The sequence below is a fragment of the Myotis davidii genome, unplaced genomic scaffold, assembly GCF_000327345.1.
Source record: "Myotis davidii unplaced genomic scaffold, ASM32734v1 scaffold242, whole genome shotgun sequence".
In the NCBI taxonomy this organism is placed as follows: Eukaryota; Metazoa; Chordata; class Mammalia; order Chiroptera; family Vespertilionidae; genus Myotis; species Myotis davidii.
In genome coordinates, this window is record NW_006295821.1 from 1,901,676 (window position 1) to 1,924,326 (window position 22,651).

At 47.7% G+C, this 22,651-nt stretch overlaps 1 protein-coding gene across 1 annotated transcript in view; it reads right to left on the reverse strand.

Annotated features, from left to right (window-relative positions):
• The window catches only part of COL4A2 (collagen type IV alpha 2), a 181,699-nt gene that overhangs the window by 26,787 nt on the left and 132,261 nt on the right, over positions 1-22,651 (reverse strand). Inside the window, exons 17-29 of the mRNA XM_006770706.2 lie at positions 21,210-21,263; positions 20,196-20,262; positions 17,641-17,751; positions 16,991-17,140; positions 11,703-11,795; positions 10,267-10,427; positions 6,737-6,809; positions 6,541-6,647; positions 5,782-5,983; positions 5,357-5,416; positions 3,974-4,030; positions 3,542-3,649; positions 3-71 (exon numbers count right to left, since the gene is read on the reverse strand). Coding sequence (XP_006770769.1) covers positions 3-71; positions 3,542-3,649; positions 3,974-4,030; positions 5,357-5,416; positions 5,782-5,983; positions 6,541-6,647; positions 6,737-6,809; positions 10,267-10,427; positions 11,703-11,795; positions 16,991-17,140; positions 17,641-17,751; positions 20,196-20,262; positions 21,210-21,263 — 1,312 coding nt within the window. The remainder of the gene's footprint in view (positions 1-2; positions 72-3,541; positions 3,650-3,973; positions 4,031-5,356; positions 5,417-5,781; positions 5,984-6,540; positions 6,648-6,736; positions 6,810-10,266; positions 10,428-11,702; positions 11,796-16,990; positions 17,141-17,640; positions 17,752-20,195; positions 20,263-21,209; positions 21,264-22,651) is intronic.

Here is a 22,651-nt window from a genome sequence, read left to right on the forward strand (position 1 = left end):
GCTGGGACCTGGGAGTCCATCCGGGCCAGGGAGGCCCATCGGGCCTTTGGATCCTCGGGGCCCCACGAACCCTAAAAGGAAACAGAGGTCATCCCTATAACCACAGGTCTGCACTGTGATATAATAGGAAGAGGAATCAGAAAGAGGCTGGGTCGAGGCTGGCCTGAGCGCAAGTTTCTGGGGTGCCTCCCTCACAGAATTGGCCAGGCCAGGCCACCAACAAATGGTTAAATGACCCCAAGTGGTTGCGTTAAACACCTCAGGGGGAGGCATTTTGTTCTTTCGGTTGTCAGTGGAGCTCGATATTTTAAGTCAATTTCCATTTATAGAACATCTGTTAAAAAAGGAACAACGATGGAAAAATTAGCTGCCCTCAGCTAAACAAAATCTGACCTGAGACCCAGAGGATTGCAGTCGGGTCGTTAGCTCGAGCCCAAGCCCTGTCGCCCACTTGGGTGCCCACGGCGCCCACAGGCGCTCCTGCCTTCCCCTGCCGCTGGGCCCACCCCTACAGGGTAGCTACAGTGGATGAAGCCTTCAGAACTAATGCCTCCTTGGACGTAAATCATCATGATTCATGGTATCTGCATTGTGCAAATTATCCCAAAACACTGTGTCTGTGGGACCGTCAGGATTGTGTGTGCAAGTGAGGGACAGAGTGGTGTTGACAGAAGACCCCTCAGAGCCCAAACTCTGCCCCTGTAACTTTCTCCCTGGTCATCAGTCAATTTGGAAACGCGTTGAAGGGGAATCGATAGTCCTTTGTCATTGTGACTGTCAACCGCCCATATTTGGATGGAGGGAGTGACTGTCATGTGCCTGTCCCTGATGCCACTGGGTCAAATGGTCTCACCACTACTTCCCCTGTCAGCGTCCTCACCCCTGATGCGGCCTCAGCTTGAACTGAGGGAACAGTCATGTGTCTGTTCAGAAGGAAAGCTTTCTGAGGTCATGCCTGCCTCGGCTCGAGCAGGCAGGGTGTGAGAAAGAAGGCACTGGCTGCCCCCTCTATGTGGTATACATGACAGAAAGACGGTGTGCATGGGGCCCGGGCCTTTCCTAGGGCGTGAACTTGCCCTAGGAGCCGGGAGGTGGGTTGAACAGTGTGGATGGGTTTGGGAGACAGAACAAAGGATCTAGAACCAATGAGCTAGACACTATTTCAGAGTTTTAACGACGTGATTTACCCATAAAAGAGATATGGCTTTCACAGGGTCTCACCCATTTGTGGAATATAATGAACAACATAAACTGATGAACGAAAATAGATCCAGAGACATAGAAGCATTGAACAGACCGTCCAACCTCAGAGGAAAGGCAGGGGAGTGGGGAGGGGTGGCGGTAAGAGAGCAACCGAAGGACTTGTATGCATGCATATAAGCATAACTCATGGACACAGACAGTAGGTGGGTGAGGGCATGTGCTGGGGGGTGGGGGTAGCTGGGAAGAGGTCAATGGGGGGAAAAAGGAGACAAATGTAATACTTTAAAACAATAAAGAATTTAAAAACAACAACAGCAAAACTATACATGGGAACTGTGTACTTAAACTTGTGGGTGTGAGTGCGTATGTGGCTCTTATCTCTGAAATAGACTCTTGGTGTTTTGCAGTCTTTGAGGTTGGGTATTTTACTTTCTTCTTCACGTGGTGATAGAAGCATAGTCTAGCCCATCACCAGAAGGAGTGACATACCTTTTAAAAACTGAACAGATTAGTTCTTCCTTTACCCCTTCCCTCTGTTCTATCCAACGTCCTGTTCACGTAAGGGCTTACATTCCAATATAGAACAGGCTTTCTCCGCATGCTGTAAGCTTCCCTGATAACAGGCACATCTCTCTCATTCTTCACGTCAGGAGAATGCTATGCGGTTCATGCCCACTCGTCTGGACACATCAATTATGATTACTAGGCACCCATTATATTCAAGGCAAGAAGGTCTTCATGAATTATTTTCCTTCTTTCAAAAATAGACCCACTTAACTTTTGGATATCAATGGAGGTGCAATGCTGTAACTCCTAAGCATGTGGGTGCTCCCAGCAGGGCAACAGAAGGACACAGTCTGATCCTCTGGTGTGATGGCAGAAAAACTTTGTTTCTCTCCAAAGCAGGGTTTGCATCAAGGCCTCGACAAAAGACAAGGGAGTGTGCCTCCCAATTTTGCAAAACACAGCTGTGATGCATAATATGAAAGGCAACAGGATAACAGTTTGCAACAATTTTTAAGGCTGGAACACTGAACCCAGGAAGAAAATCTATCAGGGAAGAAGGCGAAGTTCTACATTTGGGATTAAACCACTTGTATCAGGGACCGAGGCAAAATTCACTTAATCTTTGCTGAAAATATTTACTAAGGACCTGACCCTAAGGACACACAGACCCACTGCTGGGTGTGATAGTCCAGACATGCGGAACCTTTTCCAGTTTCTGGAGCCAGTCTGATATGAGTGCCGACATGCGGCAGGCTGTCATGTTCTGAATTCTGAGGGCGTGGAAATTATGTTATAAAAAGAACCACTGCGTTCCTGGGGTCAGTTCTGTCTGTTCTTGAGATGACTGTGAAGCGATATGACTGCTCTCTCCCAATGTGTGTGCAGGGTGGTTACACGGTGGAACCACCGGCTCAAGGAACAACCTACGAGGAACCTACTGGGAGGCAGATTTCATTTAAACCGAGGAAGAACTTTCTAGCAAAAAGAGAGTTTCAATGTTTTCTGGGTGCTGGGTGACAAGAGCGAGTCTCAATTCTTGTAGAGGCTAGAACACCTGACCAGAATCCCGAGGGAGGATGTTTGGACTTGGGTGGCCTTAGTGGCTTCTACCGTTTTATGTAAATAATACAATTCTAAAATGCATAGCTCTCTGCATACCAAGTAACACAGTCATACTCATACTGTTCCAGCCATAACCACAAAGGGACAACTGGGTTTGGGGACACTGCATTATGTTATAGATCAAGCTGACCCCCAAGCAGGTACCCCCTACTTCTCACCATAGTTCATTACCAGAAACACATTCATTTCCCTCCATACACAGGTAAGTAGGTGGCTTAAGCTCTTTTAGCCACTCAATGACTTAAATAATTATTTGCTGTGTCAAACACAGATGGAATGGTTCAAACGGTTTCCCCAGACAAGCTGCACACTGAAGAGTGAGCAGGGAATGTCATGAAAAGCAAATGCATGTGTGCTCTTCGTGGTGAGTGACCAGCCGATGGGGAATCTAAGACGAAAAAGCTGCCTGAGCCCTTCCCTGATAGAACACTATGCTGCCCTTAGAATGTTTCCTATCGACCAGAGGACATCTTTATGCACATCTGTCCTTTCTTCCTGCCCTATCTGTATCATGTTTTGCAAAACCCCAGAACATTAGTGATAAAAAGTATTCAAGAATTTTAATCTCCTACGGACAAAAACAAGTCATCATCGAGCATTTGTCGACGCAGTTTCTAAATGTTGCAAGACAACAGAGCTGGACACCCGATCATACGCTCACAGTCATGTCCTCACCGAAGATCGGAGAGCGGGTCCCACCCTGACCTACCTGGGGGTCCTGGCAACCCTTCGCGACCTGGATCTCCTGGGGGACCCTTGAGTCCTTGGGGTCCATCTTCTCCTGAGAATCCTGGTAACCCTCTGAGGCCTTTGATACCTAAACAACCCAAAGAAATCACAACATGTATCAGAGCCACTCTGCCATAGCCAAGGCTGAGTCCTGAGCAGCCGGAATCTTCTCCTTTAGACTAGGGTTCGACTAGGTGTCAATCACCACACACATTTCTGTCCTGACGAGTAGAAGTCTGCCTCCTTTAGAAGCGACCTGTCGGTGGTGAGTGTCAAGATGGCAGAACACGGAGACATCCCAGGGCGGAGAGGAATGTAGGGGGCCAAGGAAAGGTGTACAAAAAGGGGAAAGAAAAATGACGATGTGAATGGGAAGGCTGGCAGTGACCTCTCGTTTCCCAGAGCACGTTACCTGGGGGTCCTGGGGGTCCCGGCTGGCCTGGCAATCCCTTGGGTCCTCCGACACAGCCTGGGAAGGAAGAGAAAAAAGATGAGCCAACGCAATCTTTAATGTGAGTCTCACGGCCTTGGGACAATGGCAAGGTCAAGAACACCAGCCATGAAAACTGGCTTCCATGTTATGATCAGAGAAAGTCAATGAGTTAATTAATCTCGATCTAATGTGAATAAAAGTTTAATTTTATCGTGTAATGAAATGAATATTAGAATATTAATATAAAAATGCAAATAAGGTAAGTCCAGTCAAATAACAGCTGGCACTGAGCTGGCAGCCATCCACCCCTCACTTAGGGCAGCACCTCAGCACGGCTGAGCTAATCTAGCTCCTCCCCTGTGAGCCCACGTGAACGCCTTTTTTGTCTGGAAATGCCCACCAGTGGATGAAGACCGTTGGAGATTTCAAAAGGAATTCTTTGCTTTCTCCTTTGTGACTCTGAATACCTTCAGAATCGGCCACAGCAATAACAGCTTGGAGCCACATGAAACGAAACCTGAGTGGCAGCCGCTTCTGGGTGGTGTGGCCGGGCTGGGACACCAGGCGGGGCTGGGACACCAGGCGGGGTATTTTGCGGTGTGGCCTCTGTCAGAGAGCCCTCTGCAGTCCAGCAATTCTGCGAGATGTCCTTCATCTGCGTGCCTGGGATTGGGCCGGGCTCCTATCTTGACAGAGGCTTTGGCCTCCTCTGCCTGACCAGGGACCCAGAGGTACAACCTGGCCAGCCCAGGTCATAAAAAGAAAGGAACCCACTGTCTCCGGAGGGCCTGGCCTCCAGCCTGCAGAGCCTCACACCCAGGGGCCTTCCCCCATTTGCATCACTGGCCAGTTGTCCGGGAGCTCTGGGGTTTGCCGTTCCTGCTCCACACCCTTGCTCTGAGCGCCGGGTCCATTCCCACAGCTCACCCCCAACCTCATCCTCATGCAGGGGACCCACAGATCCTGATGCTACTTCTCCAACCCTGACCTTAACGGAGGCTTTGCCTCTCCCAGGCCAGGTCAACCTCTGGATTCTCCCCCTCTTCTCTCCTACCACCGAGCCGTGGCTTGGGGTCGTCTCCATATCCTCTCCGGAGAGCTGAATATATGCATACATTTTAGGTGTAAAACTGTATCTGTTGAGTTCTTAACAACGTTGCAAATTGATGCCTGATATTGGTGGGGGGACTTGGCAACACTACATCCCATTATACTTCCCTTTTCTCTGATTCTAAGCAGAACGGGATGGGGTGCCAGCTCCATGCTCATGGCAGGAGCTCACAGCAGTTGTTGACCAGTCACATGTCTTATAAACCAGAAGTTTTAAAGAGTTCTAAAGCCGCTCAATCTTCATGACAGTACCTGGCTGGATGCCTTCCTGTCCGTCACCTCCGATGGGCCTTTTCACACCTGTATCACAATCTGGGAGCAAGACACGAGGACAGAGTCAGGCAAACTGGGAACAACGGAAAGTGACTAACTTCTCTCTGAATGTGTGTTGGTGGTGGTGGTGGAGGGAAGGCTGGGGATGGGCAGGGACTGCCAAGGCCCATGACTTCAGCTCTGGAAGGAGAGGCCCTGCATTCCAACTGAGGAGACGAGGCTGTTGGTGGGTCTGAGAAAACTGTGGTTGGGTATCATTTGTGTGTGAGAACTGATGATGCAATGCAGCACTCTCACCTGACCCCCTGGGGAGCTTACACATTGCCAGAAAGAACAGCGGATACATGTTGAAGCACTAAACAGCGTCGCGTAACTTTGAAAGATGACAGAAAGGATCCTTATACCTATTTGTCCTGGGAGGCCTGGGGGGCCGGGAGGTCCGGGGAAGCCTGGTTGTCCGGGTAATCCAGCCTCTCCGGGGAAGCCACGCTCGCCTTTGGGGCCTGGCAGGCCCAGTCCTGGGGGACCCCTTTCTCCTGGAATGCCCTTGGTTCCGGGGGCTCCTGGGTAGCCTGCGTCCCCTGGGGGGCCTTTGATGCCATCACCCTGTGAGAATATTCAGTTTATTTTTTAAAAGATAAGTACACCTCAAAGAGACCATATTCCCTTTCCCCATTCCCCTGAGAGCCAAGCTAGGAACTTTTTTAGAGAGCATGGGAGGGTGAAGGAGGGGGGAAGAGGGAGAGGGAGAGGGAGAGGGAGATGGGGGGGGGAGAGAGAGAGAGAGAGAGAGAGGAGAGAGACCTCAATGTGAGAGAAACACATTGACTGGAGCCTCCCCAACATGCCCCAACCAGGGTGGATAACCTGCAACCCAGGTATGTGCCTTTGACTGGAATTGAACCTGTGACCCTTCGGTCCACGGGCCGACGCTCTAACTACTGATGCTGGCCAGGTTCTCTTTGGCTTTTAAATGCTCACTCTGGGCTTGGCTTCCCACCTGACTCACTCTGTATTAAAACATATAATTTCTGCTCGTTAAAATGGAATGGGCTGCATGGGGTGGACTTAGGGGAGTACCAGCACCATTCACTTCTGAGGTGTTTGAGAACATGGCTGATGAGGGTGGGGGCTGAGCCAGTCCCACATTCGGGGCTACTCACGGGAGGGCCTGGAAGGCCGGGGAATCCATCGAGCCCGTCACGCCCCTGGGTGCCGTCCTCACCTTTCAGACCAGGCACACCTGGGACACCTGGCTGTCCCTTCTCACCTGGGAAGAATGAGCAGTGTGATTTACTCACCCGATGCTGCCACAGAGGAAGCAACAGGGCAAGAACTGCTTGGCCACAGAGGACTGACCTTTGGTGGTAATTGTTCTAGAATCTCCCTTTATTCCTTTGGGTCCAGGAGGTCCAATGTCACCAGGGATTCCCTGTGGAAACAAACACAACGTTTCTTCCTCCTTCATACTGTTTATGCGTCTGTGAAGAAGACGATTTCCGGTTCCTACAACGGGAGGGCCATGACCTGCCATCCAACCGGTGCTGTCCAAAGGAACTTGCTGCCGTGTCCGAGGCGCTCTCTCCCGGGCTGTCCAGTACAGTGGCCTCCAATCACACAGGGACAGTGAACACTTGGAAGTGGCCCATGGGACTGAAGAACTGAATTTTAATTTTAAATAATTACAAGCAGCCACGTAGCAGGGCAATGGAAACTGGGACCTTGCTACTCAACGTTTGGTCCATGAGTCAGCAGCTGAGGCCTCTCCTGGGCGCTTGTAAGAAACACAGAACCTCAAGCCCCACCTGGGGCAATGGAACCAGAATCTGTATTTCAACTGAGTCCCTGGATTCATATGCTCATGAACTATTGAGCAGCAATGACCTAAATCATAAGGTGGCTCACTCTTAATGACAATTACTTAGAATCTGAGCAGAAATCAGCCTGTACAAAGGATGGAAATGTGTGATCATTCATAATGAGAATAAAGGGTACTGGAAACTAAGGTTGGAAGAAAACACACTTTAAAGACAAGTTTATTGCAGGATCACTCACATTTTGTTGAAATTTTCCAATGAGCAGCTTAATGGTGCAAGATGCATTTTTTAAAAAAATATATTTTATTGATTTTTTACAGAGAGGAAGGGAGAGAAAGAGTTAGATACATAGATGAGAGAGAAACATCGACCAGATACCTCCCGCACATCTCCCACTGGGGATGTGCCCGCAACCCAGGTACATGCCCTTGACCGGAATCGAACCTGGGACCTTTCAGTCCGCAGGCTGACGCTCTATCCACTGAGCCAAACCGGTTTTGGCAGCAAGATGCATTTTAATATGTGCGATGTGATAGTTCTTAATTGCAAGGTTATGGGAGCTTTTAGTGTTGGTTTAATTAAGTGGAATGTTACAAGTGATTATGAGTTCCTTTCTCCTAAAAAAATTCCACAGATACTTGGTTTATTGACTTAGATCTTTGCAGAAAAGGATGATGAAAATGTTTGTGTCCAGACAGTGTCTCACACATAGACTCTGGTTAATAAGTAGGTGTTGCATGGTCTCACTTATATGGGGAATCTAATGAACAAAATGGGTCGAGACATGGAAAAATGGAACAGACTGACAAATATCAGAGGAAAGGGGGGCGGGGAGAGAAGAGATTAATCAAATAATTTATATGCATATACCCATAATCCATGGACACAGACAAGACGGTGGTGAAGGCCTGGGGAAGGGGGTCCATTGGGGGAAAATGGGGGCCATCTGTAATACTTTCAAGAATAAAGATAAATTTTTTAAAAAGTAGGTGTTAGGCACATGAATGGATGGATGCATTCATTTCTTGACCGATTATTCCCACACTTCCAACACTCTGCCAGACTCCATCAGTACAAATATTTAAAAACAAAAAACCACCTTGGTCCTTCCTGCTACTGTGGAGTTGGCTGACATATAAACACAGAATTAAGTACGAGACCACAAACACACCAGAGATATTTGAACACACATGCAGTGGGTGTGTACACAATACAGTTGGGAAATGCCTGAGCTTTGGGAAGATTTCAGACTTTCCAGGTGCACAAAAGGGGATCATATGACTTCCAGGGAATATTCAATCATTTTACAAACAATCTGAGATTCTATCAGTTTTGCCATTAAGTTTGCAATTCTCACTACATACCCTTCTAAAGGAATAGACAGCCATGATTATTTTTAAACTAGGATAAAACGTAGCATCTACTAATTTTAGTTGGAAATGGCTATTTGTTTCCTGAGAAATTTGGGGTCTGGAGCAGACGGGTGCTTCGGGTCTCATTTTTGCCTGTAAAACTGGTGTTACAACCTTCCGCACCAGAAGCTCTGAGGGGCTGCCATTGTCCTGCACCATGTTGTGGGGTCCGGCCACTCTAACTGTCCTGGGCCATGTGTCCTCAGCAACCTTTCCTCCACTGCTAAGTATATAAAATGACAGGCTTCTCACTTTATAAACCTCCCCGGCTCCTTCTCTTTTCAAAAAAAATATATTTTTATTGATTTCAGAGAGGAAGGGAGAGGGAGATAGAGATGCAAACATCAATGATGAGAGAGAATCATTGATCGGCTGCCTCCTGCAAGTCCCACAAAGGGGATCGAGCCCGCAACCTGGGCATGTGTCCTGACTGGTAATTGAACTGTGTCCCCCTGGTTCATAGGTCAACACTCAACCACTGAGCCATGCCAACCGGGCTTTGGTTCTCCTTTTAAGAACACACACACACACAAAAGTGTAATTTCTTTGCCTTCATCTGAAATTTGCTCTGAAATGGTTAGTTAAAATCTGCCACGGAAGAAAAATCTACTCCAGATGATCTTTTCATAAGGCATGAAATAAAGGCCACTTAGCTGATGTACACAGGGAGTTTGTGGGAGGGAGTTTCATACATTCGTACAAAGTAAACCATGATTCACATGCAGATCTGGGTTTGATTGGGTTAAGGGAGTTTTCATAAAATGCTACACTAGTTCTGTACTAAATCTGAAGAGGTGAATGCTTCCTAAGTAAGATACTTTACATTCAAAATGCCAGAAGTTATTTTTTTTGGGGGGGTAGGGTGGGTATAATCTTATACCATAAAATTCACCAAGTTAAAGCACACAATCCTGTGGTTTTTAGTATTTTACAAGGTTACGGAACCATCATTATCTAATTGCAGAACATTTTCATCAACCCCAAAAGAATCTTCGTGCCCATTAACCAGTCAGCCCCATTCTCCCCGCGCTCCCCACTCCATGCCCTCCCAGTCCCTGGCAACCACCAATCTACTTGTTTCTAGATTTGCTTGCTCTGAACACTTCATATAAATAGAATAATAACATCTGTTCTTTTGTGCCTATTTTATTTCATTAAGCATCACGCTTTTCAGTTTCGTCCACACTGTATGTAACGTGTCAGTATGTTATTCCTTTTGATGGCTGAGTAATATTCCACTGTATGGGGATAGTATGTTTTGTTTATCCACTCACCAGTGGATGGACATTGGGTTGTTGCCACTTTGGGCTCTTATTATTGATACTGCTATGAATATTTGTACACGAGTTTTTACATGGACATGTGTTTTCAGTCTCTCGGGTCTACACCTAGGAGTGGACTTTCTGGGTCAGAGGGCCATTCTATGACTGACTTTTTGAGGAACTGTCACACCGTTTTCCACACTGGCTGCACTGTTTCATATCTCTACCAAGCAAAAGTCTTAAAAGTTCCCCTCGGAATACGTAGCCCTTTTGGGTGAAGTGTTGGGTGCTTGAGTGTTGCTGTCCAAAGCTGTGTTAATTCACGAAGCAAAAGCTGGGGGAACAGGGATGGGCATCAAGGATGTCTTGTCAGCTCTGTGATGGAATCTGTCTCTCACCTTGAACCCTGGGAACCCAGGGGTGCCGTGATGGCCAGGGTCTCCTAGAATCCCTCTCTTCCCCGGCTCCCCGCTGAAGCCCTGTAAGCCCTTCGGTCCTGGCAGCCCTGGCAGAGCCGGGATGATCTGATCATCTGCGCATTTACAGTCCCCGACATCACCTGCAATGTGAGGGAGAGGGAGGGACTCGTTATTCATTCACAAGCACAGGTTAAACCGTCTTTTTGGCTTTGCAGGGACAGGAGCATAAGTGGGCTGGGGGGCTGGGTTGAGGGTGGAGGGAGGAGCGGAGGCAACTCCACACTCCACGGCCATCATCTACTCTGGTCTTCACACTCCCGCACGCAGAATTCTACTGCAATGGTTACTGGAGATGCTTAAACAATGGGACCATTTGCAGAGGTGTGTGCAGAGTGCAGGATTCAGTGGAGGGGCTTCAGGAAGCCACCATGGGGTCTCAGGGGCAGGAGAGGAGACGGGGTCTCAGGGTCTAGGTGAAGGAAAGCCGTGGCAAGAGCCGTGGCTTAGAGGCCCAGGTCAGGTGGGGAGAGAGAACACATGCCATCTCTCTCCCTCAGTCTCGCCATGGCTGGACTCGGGGAGCCTGTGCAGGTGGTAGGGCCGGCTTCCCAGGAGCCAGGGGGCCCGTGGGGAAAGGATGACAGATGATGGCTCAGTGGGGCCAGGCTGTACAGCTCATGCGCAGATGTCTGATCCTGCAGTTAGTGCTGTCCATCGTGGGGCACACAGCCACACACATCCACAAAGGTTCAGATGTGGTTAAAGCCCGAACATGCTACCCACGCCCAGGAACGGGAGAGCTAAGCAGGCCTCACCAGGGTACCTGACAGCTTCACCGACAAGGGGCCACCTGGCGACCCTTCCCTGGAAAGGGCACTGAGCTAGAGCAGTGCCCCCAAGGGGTGGCACTTCTACCACCCAGTGGGAGTGAGACATGGGCAGGCCACGTGACTCCTCTGAGCCTCGACCTCCTCTCCCGTTAACTAATCCCTAACCCAGGGGTCAGCCGTAGGATCAAACCAGACGATTGCTCCGCAAGCACTCTGCAGCGGGCAGGTGCCTTACAAATCCTTGTTACATTGCCCTGAGATGGGCCCTCGGATATGAGGTCAGCCGGAGAAATCACTGCTCGTCTTTTTTGCCCAGTGCTGGGCTCTGCGCTCCTTGAACATTCAGTGAGGAGGTTGGCAGACGGAGAACAGAGAAGGGTGAGCAAATGAGTGCTGGGTGGCTGCACAGAAAACTTAATGCACATCACCCACCTTGACTTCAGTGACACTTGCACGGAAGACAGAGGGGGCCAGTGCAGAACTAAAGGATTGTGTTCATTTCAGAACAAGTGCAAAAGGTGAAGTGGACTCAGAAGGGCCAAGTCTTCCCTCCACCCTCTCTCCATTGTTCCCGACACCCCTTACCTTTCCATCCTTTCTGTCCGCGAGCCCCAGGGAAACCGGGGGACCCAGGAGTGCCCTCCTTTCCGGGTCTTCCTTTAATGCCAGAAAGGAAACCTAAGGAGGAAATCCACAGGGCAGCACGTTAGCACAGCCTAGGGCAGTGATGGCAAACCTACGACACGTGTGTCAGAAGTGACACGCGAACTCATTTTTTTGGGTTGATTTTTCTTTGTTAAATGGCATTGAAATATATAAAATAAATATCACAAATATAAGTCTTTATTTTACTATGGTTGCAAATATCAAAAAATTTCTATATGTGACACGGCACCAGAGTTAAGTTAGGGTTTTTCAAAATGCTGACACGCCAGCTCAAAAGGTTCGCCATCACTGGCCTAGGGGATTCCACATCTCGTTGAACCCAGAGGTGGAAGGTTTGCAACTAAATCTCCTAACAGAGTGAAAATGTCCCCCACCCCTCAATTCCACTCCAAAACTCCTCATCAGAGAGAAAGGGAGACTGTTTTGTGGTCACTGCTTTCAGGGATGCAAAGAACTGTGAAGAGCCTGTGAATTTAGTGTTTCTATTAAAGTCTAAAGATAAAAATCTTTCCTTTTGAGAAACGTTGAGTCAAAAGCAAAATTTTGATTTTTCAACCATGTATTTTGCTAACGACTTGAATTCTAAGATTATCAACAGACACCTGGTTTCCCAAAGACAAAACAACAAAGTAAAAGTAGATATCAAAATTAAGTCGGTTCCCTATTCTGCCCTCTCCCCCGGAATGGGTGCACACACCAACATACTTCTCCCCATACATAGACCATGCACACCGGAGTTTGTGTAATTAATGTAGATAACCTGTGACCCATCTGGATTCAGGGTGGTCACCCCCACTCTCCCGACTCTCCCCCCTTTCACAAGGATCAAGATACTTTCCGAGTCCTGCCACTGTCTGCAGGGCTCCAATAATTCCAAGCAGGAATCTGGGCAAAGGTGTAAGAAATACACTCTAAAAGCCAACAGAACTCTCCAAATCGCATTTGAGAGGAGCGCCATCTTGTGGTGGGACTGGGGTTGCACATGTGCAGGAAACATCACTGCTGGGCATGGAACTTGAGTCTCCCTGACATTTCTGTTCTCCTCACTGCTAACCCCTATCATGCTCATAGCTCCAAAGATCCAATAAAACTCCTCCAACAAATTAAAATACATGCGGCCATACCCACCTCCTGGTATCTGAGAGGAGGAAAGAATGAGGCCACCAAGGAGGCAGGAAGGAGAGGAAAACACCAATTTTAAAAACGTTTGCCATCTAGGTGGGAAAATGATATCAGAATCTCAATGTCAGAGCGCACCTAGGTAACTAAATCTTTATGGAAAGGTGGCAGTGACTCTTGTCCCATGTAGTTTGATCTCACTACACATTTAATATCATCTCTCTCATGCATCCATCTATCCATTTATTCATTAAACAGTTGCAGCGCCCACACTGTGCCTGGCAGTGTGCTAGGAGCTGTGTATACAGCTGGAAACAGAACCGACAGATCCGCATGGAGCTTGCTGGTTAGATGTGGAGGCACACATCAGACAAACCACAGTGTCAATTATGGCCAGTGCTGTGAGAAGGGGGCTCAGAGAAAGTAACAGGGAGAGAGGGCATCAGGACAGTCATTTCTGAGAACTTGACACTCAGTTTAAGTCCTAAAGAATAAAAGCCAGCCAGCCAAGAGGGGGCAGGAGGGAAGTTCCCAAGAGAGGATCAGCTTGTTGAAACGTATTGGAGGTAGGAAGGGTGCTGAGTGAGGAGCAGAATTGCAGAAAGGGAGGCGAAGAAGATCATGCCAGCCTAGTGGTCTAAGGAAGGGGATTTGGATTTTATCCTAAGGGCAACAGGAGGTCATGAAAGGGTTTTCAAGAGTGAAGTTACCCAATCTAACTTACAGGTAAAACGGACACACTGGCTGGGTGGCCAATTACCAGGAGAGAAAGAATGAAAGCAGGTCCTGATTGGGTGGGCTAGTTCAGCAGACTAAGCAGGAGATACTGTGGTGGCTTTCGTCAGGACAAAGGTAGTGAAATGATGAACTGACTCAAGATTCACGAGGCAGAATCACTAGGACTTGGCGATGGATTCCTGTGTGGGTGGGGGAGACACCACAGTGACTCCCAGGGCTCTGGCCTGAGTTCCTGGGTCTGTAGAGATGGGTGAGTCCCAGGAGAGGGGCATGTGGGTGGAGGACCTGGGGAGCAGGAGAGCCGAGTTCAGTTTTGCACACACAGAGTTGGAGATGTCTGTGATACATACAGTGGTGACTACATGGCGAGTTAGCAGTTTGTATTTGAAGCTCAGAACATGGACCTGGGCTCCAGATAGAGTGCTGGCATAGAGCTTGTACTTATATTCATGTGAATGGACGAGTTCCCTTAGGTAGAGAGCACAGAGAGAAAAGGGGGTCCAAGAAGGAACTTCATCTACTGGATGGACGGGTAGAGGGGGACACAGAAGAAAGAGTCAGCAAATGATCCTAAAAAAAAAAAGGGTCATTGAGATAACGTGGGGCATCCCGGGAGCCAGAAGAGAGTGTGTGAGGGAGGGGATGTCAGGGCTGCATCCCGTGCCCAAGAGGCTGCTGATGGAGCAGAATGGCGCCCCCAGGAGGTGACTGGGTCAAGAGCAGGCCAGGCTGAGACTTTAAGTCTACAGGCTTTATTTTAAGTCTACAGGTTCTTCCACTATGTTATGAGAAGTACAGTACCATGGGTAGCTGTTAATCCCAGATACGTCAGGGAGATCAGCATTGTACATGTGAGACAGAAGTTGTGTGTGCTCCTTAGACCGTTTGTAAATCTAGTAAAAGGCAAGTGTGGCTATGTGATGCCAGCTTTCCTTCTTCCTATTTCTTTTTTAAATCTAAGAAATCAATAATTTCAAACAAGTCCCACAGAGTAGCAGTGTGCCTCTCAGATTTGTCAAGATGCGTTCCCTGAACAAATCAGGCAGTATTTTGACTTATTCTAGAACAGACACAATGGAACAGCCCCACAGTTGATGAAGTTAACTGAGCTGGCACTAGGAGTAAGCAAAATATTTAGCTCAGAAAAAAACCTGACTTCACGGTTTGATTTTGCTGGAACTGTAAATCACTGAAAATTCTGATTTTCATCAACAACAACACACACAAAAAAACCCCCAGGATGTAATGCAATTAATAAGAAAAAAATCCAACAATTCATTCCAGGGGAACAGTCAAACTCTGAGTGAATCACGGTCATTGATATTAAATTCTTACAATACATGATAGTGTTTTTAAAAAGGCCAGTATGGGTGGCTACATTTTGTACACAAGATTGCTAAAAAAAACAAAGTTTATTGGAAATTGTGTGTCGTGCGGTAAGATAAATAGTCAAAGGGAACTTAAGCTGCATGCTTTTAAAATTTTTAGTTGATAAAATCTATCAAATACCATTCCACCTATTTTATAAATTCTCTCTTCAGTCTTCAATGTAAATCAGAAATAAGTTAATGTTTTTACAGGTGACTTATGTTAGTAAATCATAAATTTACTAAGCAAGATTTATAAAGCAAGATGGTATGTGTGTGTGTCTTTATAAAAAAGGAATTTAGTCACAGGAATAATGTCAAGGTTGGCCTTCAATCAAAGTCCTTTAAAGAGCTATGTATGTATGTATGTATTTCCTTTACGTTTCCCAAAGTACTTTAAAAATATTTTTATTGACTTCAGAGAGCAAGGGAGAGGGAGAGAGAAATAGAAATATCAATGATGAGAATTATGGCTGCCTCCTGAACGCCCCCTACTGGGGATCAAACCTGCAACTGGCGCATGTTCCCTGACCAGGAGTCCAGCGGTGACCTTTTGGTTCATAGGTCAAGCCACACTGGCTGGGCTATGCTTTTATTTTTAACACAGCGTGTTCTGTTGCCAAAAAAGGAAAACTCAACCAATACCATTTACTCAGGAAATATAACACTCATAGCAATGTAGCCATTATAAAGACTGTCACAGTAATAAGGGTTACTTCCAGGATAAAAAATAAAATAAAGATATCACTGCTCAAACTATTTGGCAATTTCCAGGGAAGTACTTGCACCTAAAAATGTTTAAAAGAATGTGAGAATTTGGTTTCTCCGGTCAAAGGAAAATTGGAAGCACAGAGCCATACTGACTTAAAAATTCACTGTGGAATTCTAAACAGAGTCGGAGAAGTGACTGCTGGTCTTTTAGTGGAAGAAGTATGCCCAGAGAGGCTCCTAAGGCTCCCCCAGTTTTCCTTCTAGAGAAGGTCTTCCCAAAGCAGTTAAAGGTCGGGTCTCTGAATTGACCTTTAACTGGCATCAAACACTACCTGTTAGCAAATGCGATACTCTTCCTCTCTGCAGAGAGGAAGCCATACATGACCACCAGGGGTGATGTCAGAGGATTTAAAGTCAAATATTTTGGAAAGAAGCTGCTCAATTGTGGTCCATGTAACACAGAAAGAAACTGTAACCTCAGGCTTTCTTCTAATATCTCAACTAGCCAATCTCTTGAGGAGATGACATGTTCCCATGAAGAGATTCTACAATGTTCAAAGCACAACTCTTTAAACCCGGAGGCTGACACGAATAACCATGTTTGATGGCACACTTCCCCGCCTCCCGAGAGCATTCTCAACTAAAAGACCCGCCACGGGAAACACCACTTTGTGCTATGAATTGATGATGGCCCCCCTAGGTCTCATGTGGGGACAGACTCTCATGCTTGTCTACTTTCTTGATTTTCACAGCCTTTCATCTTGACCTTGGCTAATTGCTGCCACTTCTTTTTATAGGCGGTGCAGCCCTCCCTTCTTGTCATCAGCTACTGCCACCTGTTCCGTTGTAGCTTTGGCTCTGCATGGGCTGGGAAGACATGACTAAGTCTGCTTAAAATTGTTGGCTAAACAGTGGAGAGAGGCTGCAGGTCAAGGTGTGAGGCCTCTGCCCTGGAAGAAGGTGCCTGGAACTTATCAACCGACGGCTTTCAGCTCTCATCTGCTTCCAGCGGGCACCTCTCCCATGTTTCACTGAAGGACAGACAACCCTGACTATGTACTATCCAAGGCACTGTTGCTACTCAACAGGTTTGTCCTTCTTTCATCACTGGCTTTTTCTATTGGCTCTGCAGGGAACTTGCTACACCCTAATGCACTGCCTACTGGTTTACGGCATTATTGCGCAGAAAGCCCAAGTGAAAATATGGCTGGGGCCCGACTTCTTCCTCTGGACACTAGAATGTACACCTCCCATGAGTTTCTGTCCACTTACCGTCTGGTCCAGGTGGTCCGGCGGGCCCCTGGAGGCCTTGGGACCCTGGCTTTCCGGGAACTCCTGGCGGGCCGGGGTATAGCGCAGGGATGCCCGGCTCTCCTGGGAAGCCTTTGGGTCCCATTTCACCGGGGAAGCCTCTCTTCACATCTGAAAATCCAACAGCATCACCAGCAGTGTGAAACTTCGGATATTTAGCAGCTGCGTTGGCCCTCCCGCCCATAGGAGGCCACCAGCAGGACTAGTAAATTCACAGTCCATTTAGCAACGTCATGGGCGGTGCCAGTCGTATAGTTCCTCATCATTCCAACTTCCTTAAAAAAAGCCCCTCTTCCTGCCCCCAAACAATGGCCTGAGAGTTGTTATCAACACCTGGCAACAGCATTTGTTGACTGCTCCTGCTCTTCCCAGCCAACTGACAGAATCATGACAGTTACTCATCAGCGGCAAGGTCTAACCTAGTGGGAGAGCTACTGTCACAGAGCCAGTTGTCTGCGAAGACATCCAGAGGTGGCTGGGAGGCCCATCACAGCTGCTAAACCCGCTCAATGAGAACGAGTGCAGCACCAGCCATGAGGGCCGGTGGTTTCTGCGAGGACCTGAGGGGACTTACTTTTGGTCCTAGCTTTGATACCGTGGAGCCACATTACCTTCATCTATGATGGACGTGCCAGGGAAGCCTGGTGGGCCAGGGTCTCCTGGTGGACCCCGAGCTCCTGAGTCTCCATAGGCCCCTGGAAATCCTGGGTCACCTCTGCCACCTGAAACCGAGACAGGCCTCATGATAAGAACAGGATGGTTGTCTAGGTCCGCGACCGATGGTCACCGTTTCATTGACGACACATTTACCAATACCCTGCGCACGTGTGAAGTGAGGCGGGGGCCAGATGTTTAATATATGTCTTACTTCCTGTTCTCAGGGAGCTCATTCCCAGTCAACAGGGGTAAGGCAGGATCCCTAGACATATCCTAAAACAACAGAGAGGTACCTAAGGCCAGAAAGATGCAGGGAGGCTTCAAAGGAGGGGGGGATTATTTTGGGGGGGAAATCTGATATTGAGGGACCATGGAGAATAAAGACAGCAGAAGTAGGTTTTGGGGCTATTGCTGTGTGCACTAGGCTTCGTGTGAAATACTTTAAAAACATTTGATTCCCATAAAACCATGTGACATAGATAGTGTCATAGTCCTAATTTTGCAGAGAGGTGAAGCAGGGTGCCTGGGCCATTTAAGTTCCCTGCAGCAGGTAACCTGACAGTTGAGTTTTGGATAGGGGTGGAGTTTGAGGAGACAGGAGAGGGAGAGGGCAGAGGATGGCGAGGGAAGGGCATCCAGAGATCAGCCCAAACTGACAGTAGAGCGGGGAGCGCTCAGCAGGACTGGGCTGTCAGGGTGTGGAGGGGCAGAGGTGGTGGAAAATCAGGCTGGATAAATAGCTGAGTCTAAAGTGAGAGTAAAGAGGGGAATGATATGATTAGGACTCCTCCCATGCACCAGGCACTGTGCCAGGGGGCAAGGAGGTGGGGCGCTTCTTCTCTTCGAGTCCCTCTTCCCTTGAGCCTCAGCTCCTGCCTGGGTTGGCTTCTCATAACTATTTGCTGGATGAGTTACACATGAATGCTTAAACAAGCCTCATCTGAAAATAAACACAAAGTGGCATCGCTATGTTCTTTGGCATGTTGGATAAAGACAGGCGAAAGTAGCTATTAAACCGACATGTGGGTCACATCTAAGTGGAACAGCAAGTCCTTGACCCCTGGGCATATGTGATAGGGGTGAGCCAGATGGTCTACTGGGTACAGGAAGGAAGCATTAGAGTATTTTTATTAAAAAAAAACACATAAAGCCCTAGCCGGTTTGGCTCAGTGGATAGAGCGTCGGCCTGCGGACTGAAGGGTCCCGGGTTCGATTCAGGGCAGGGATATGTACCTTGATTGCAGGCACATCCCCAGTGGGGGGGTGTGCGGGAGGCAGCTGATCGATGTTTCTCTCTCATTGATGTTTCTAGCTCTCTATCCCTCTCCCTCCCTCTCTGTAAAAAATCAATAAAATATATTTTTTAAAAAACCACATAAAAACCCTCATCCATGCCTGGGCTGTGTGGCTCAGTGGTTGAGCATCAACCTATGAATCAGGAGGTCATGGTTCGATTCCCAGTCAGGGTATACGCTCAGATTGCAGGCTCAAGTCCCAGTGAGGGGTGTGTAGGAGGCAGCTGGTCAATGATTCTCTCTCATCCCTGATATCTCTATCTCTCCCCCTCTCCCTTCCTCTCTGAAATCAATAAAAATATGTTTTTTAAAAAACACCTAATCCTTTAAAACCCCTATCGGATGTGTAAGTTTTAGCATGTATGTTATTCAGTCATTCAGATAAATATTTACTGAGCACCCTCTAGATCTGTTCTAGAGACTGGGGATACAGCAGTGAACCACATAGGCTAAAATCTCTGCCTTCATGGAACCTCCGATAACATGGATAAATTATCTATCCATAAATATATGTATGGTTATTTGGGGGGAGTGCTCAAAACATTAAAACAATTATTTAGAGGGATGCACATTCGAAAAGGTTCAGAGACCATTGCTCTTTCCACAGAATTGGAATCCTATTTCAAGTATTTGGAAGGCTGAGCTAAACTAACAAGACCATTAGCCATACACACGCACAATCCTTCATTCACACACGGGGTCAACTATATGTGCAGCATCTTCTTAGGCAGTTGGTCATGCGCACATATCTGGTGATTTAGTTCCCCGAAGTCTAAAGGGAGGTGACTGTGTACAGATTATAGCTTGTGACCCGGACTGGGTTTCAGGCTAGCAGTGGAGCATAAGCACTTATAGGAGCAGGAACTGGTGAAGGTGGGTTAGGGTTGGTCAGGGTTATGGAGGCCTGCTGAGCAGAAGGACTGGGTGTCTTTAGCGATGCTGTAGATGGCAAGGCCAGAGGATTTCCCCATAGAGGGGTCTCACCTGGAGAGTGGAAGCGCTCTCAGGCAGAGGCAAAAGGAGGGTCTCCTGTGACACCACACTGAGGCCATGCGGGAAGGTGCACACAAGACAGAAAGTCTACAAAGGCTGTGTCCTAAACATCTTTTGTTTGCTTTGTTTTACATGGACACCTCTTTCTTGAAAGTCCATGGCTGTGTGTTCATAACATAAGAGAATATATTAGTCTCATGCAGGAGAAATCGCATACAAACCTTTAGCTAGAGCAGGATGGGGGGTGTAGGCAGGGGGGCCAGGGGGGCCTGGGTCACCCAGTTCTCCCTGGAGGAAAAAATAAAAGAGGAAAACAAGAATGTGAGACCGGCCTTCTGGAGTTTTGGACACTGCCTTGGTTCCGAAGGACAGGTCTGCAGTGGACCTCGAGCTTAGCGTTCTCTTCTGAATAACTGAACCACAGACTCTGCCGGGGGCGCCATCTCCATTATGCTGAGCCAGCAAGTCCCGCATCCCAGACACACCAAGAGACAACTAAGTGCGCAGCTGCCAACATCACTTTGAAATCCTTGTCAAACACTGGAGCCAGTCAGGGGGCTGCTTTCTGCAGGGCAGGCTGTTCTGTTGTTGATAATGGTATCTGAGTCACCCTGTAGGGTGAGCTGGGGCGGGAGGCGGGGAGGGGAGGGAAGGGGAGGGATGCAACAACACCCTGCTACAATGCCATCTGGACTGTAAGAGCTAACGCCCTGGAGCCTCTCTGGGTCCCACAGATCTAACTCTGACATCCGCTGTCTTCACCAGCTGAAAAGGCTCCCTAACTGGCTGGATTCCCCATCAGCTGGTGCAGCTGTAGCCCACCAGGTCCTCATCCTACTGGGTTTCACTTCTCTGCTGGCCCATGAATTACCCAAACACGTCAGTCATATCCTGCCTTGGGGACTAGGGGTGTCCTACCCTCTTGTTACTACAAAGCTCCTCCCCCCAGCCCCGCTGGTTCACTCTGCTCAGTGGGGTCCTGCAGGGCATGTAGCATCCTAAGGCTGGGATAATGTGACTAGTAAATGCTGTGTGCTCGGTTATCTATTCTTATATAGGTTAGAGCAGAGGGTGCCAACCTTTCGGAACTCACGGACCAGCAGTGGTCCACGGACCACCGGTTGGCGACCACTGGGTTAGAGGATACTTCCTTGTCCAACATGGTGTGTAAGAGGTGGTCAGAACACCATCCAAAGAAACCAAGTGAAAACCATCCGAATGAAAACCAAGCTCACCTTGGGTCCCTGGGGTCCCACAGTGCCCGGATAGCCATCTGGTCCTCCGCTTCCCTGCAGGAGAGATATTTGGTGCTTATTTTTATCTCTGTAATTTACAGAACTGACCAAAATACCATTATTATGTCTAATGACATGAATAATAATTCCTTAAAGTCACCTCCTACACGGCCTCTGTTCAAATTTTCCTGATTTTGGTTTCAAAAACATCTTTGTTCTCAAAAAATTGCTCTGTTTATGCATCAGGATCCAAAGTCCAAACATGACATTTGGCTGATATGTCTTTTAATTTTCTTATAATAGCTTCTTCTTCCTTTCTACTTTTTTTTCAGTAACATTTTGTTGTTGTTGCTATTGAAGAAACTAGGTCATTGGGGCTGCCAATCCCCAGCGTAGGGGACCTGCTACGCATGACCTTGTGGTGTTGTGTAACATGACTCTCTACCCTTGACTTTTTCTAAATTAGCAGCTAGACCTAGAAGCTTCCTTAGGCTCAGGTTCACCTTTTAAGCAAGAACTGTTCCTGGCGGGTGCTGTGTCCTTCCCAGTGGATCGGTATAGGATGCACAGATGCGAGTTTAAGTGATTTTATAATTGATCAGTGGGGTCAGGTGTGGACAACCTGATCCATCTATTAAAACCTCCCTCCCAGACGGGCTTTGTAAATTTCAGTGAACACGAAACAGGAGCATTAATGCTGCCCATTTAGTTTCATGTAAAAAAAAAAATCTCTAGTGCTAACCGTTGCTTTCTAATCCCCCCAAATATATATCAACAAAAGCCACATCATATCTGGGTAGATATGTAGTTTTAAAAAATAATCTAGAAATTTATTCTGTCTTGCCAAAGAATATGTACAGCGAGTCCCCCCCCCCCCAAAAAAATAAAATTCAGAATGCCAGAGTGCCAATTATCTAATTATTTTACCAAATATTTTAAAATCGAGGAGCATGTGTGCCGAAAATCACGTTGTCTAGAATGAACTGAGGTGGGCTTACGCTGTGTTTTTCATGAAGGCCAATTTTTCTGATATTAAAAATGATCTCCTACTTAGAGGCCATCTCATGAGATAGGTTAGGAATCACTGAAGACCTTGCCAAGGACTGGGGAGTTGGCAACGAGGCATTTAGTCTGAGCTGAGTCCAGGCTGACATAATAATCCAGCTCAAACAACACGCTGGACTTGGCCAAATCTACACACCATTCCGTGCCACCCACGCACTGCTCAGCCATGCCGAGACGCCATCAACAGCAATCACAGGCATCCCCAGAACTAATTAAAGTTCTATCAATCTCTGGTGGGATGAGGGAGGGGTAGCTGATTGCTCCTGTAGAACAAGCAAAATCCTTCCCAGAATCTTCTCTTTTTTTGGCTCATCCTATTTCAATGCATTAATGCTGGTGTGCACAGTTGCTCCTTGGAGCTGCCTTTGGTTACTGGT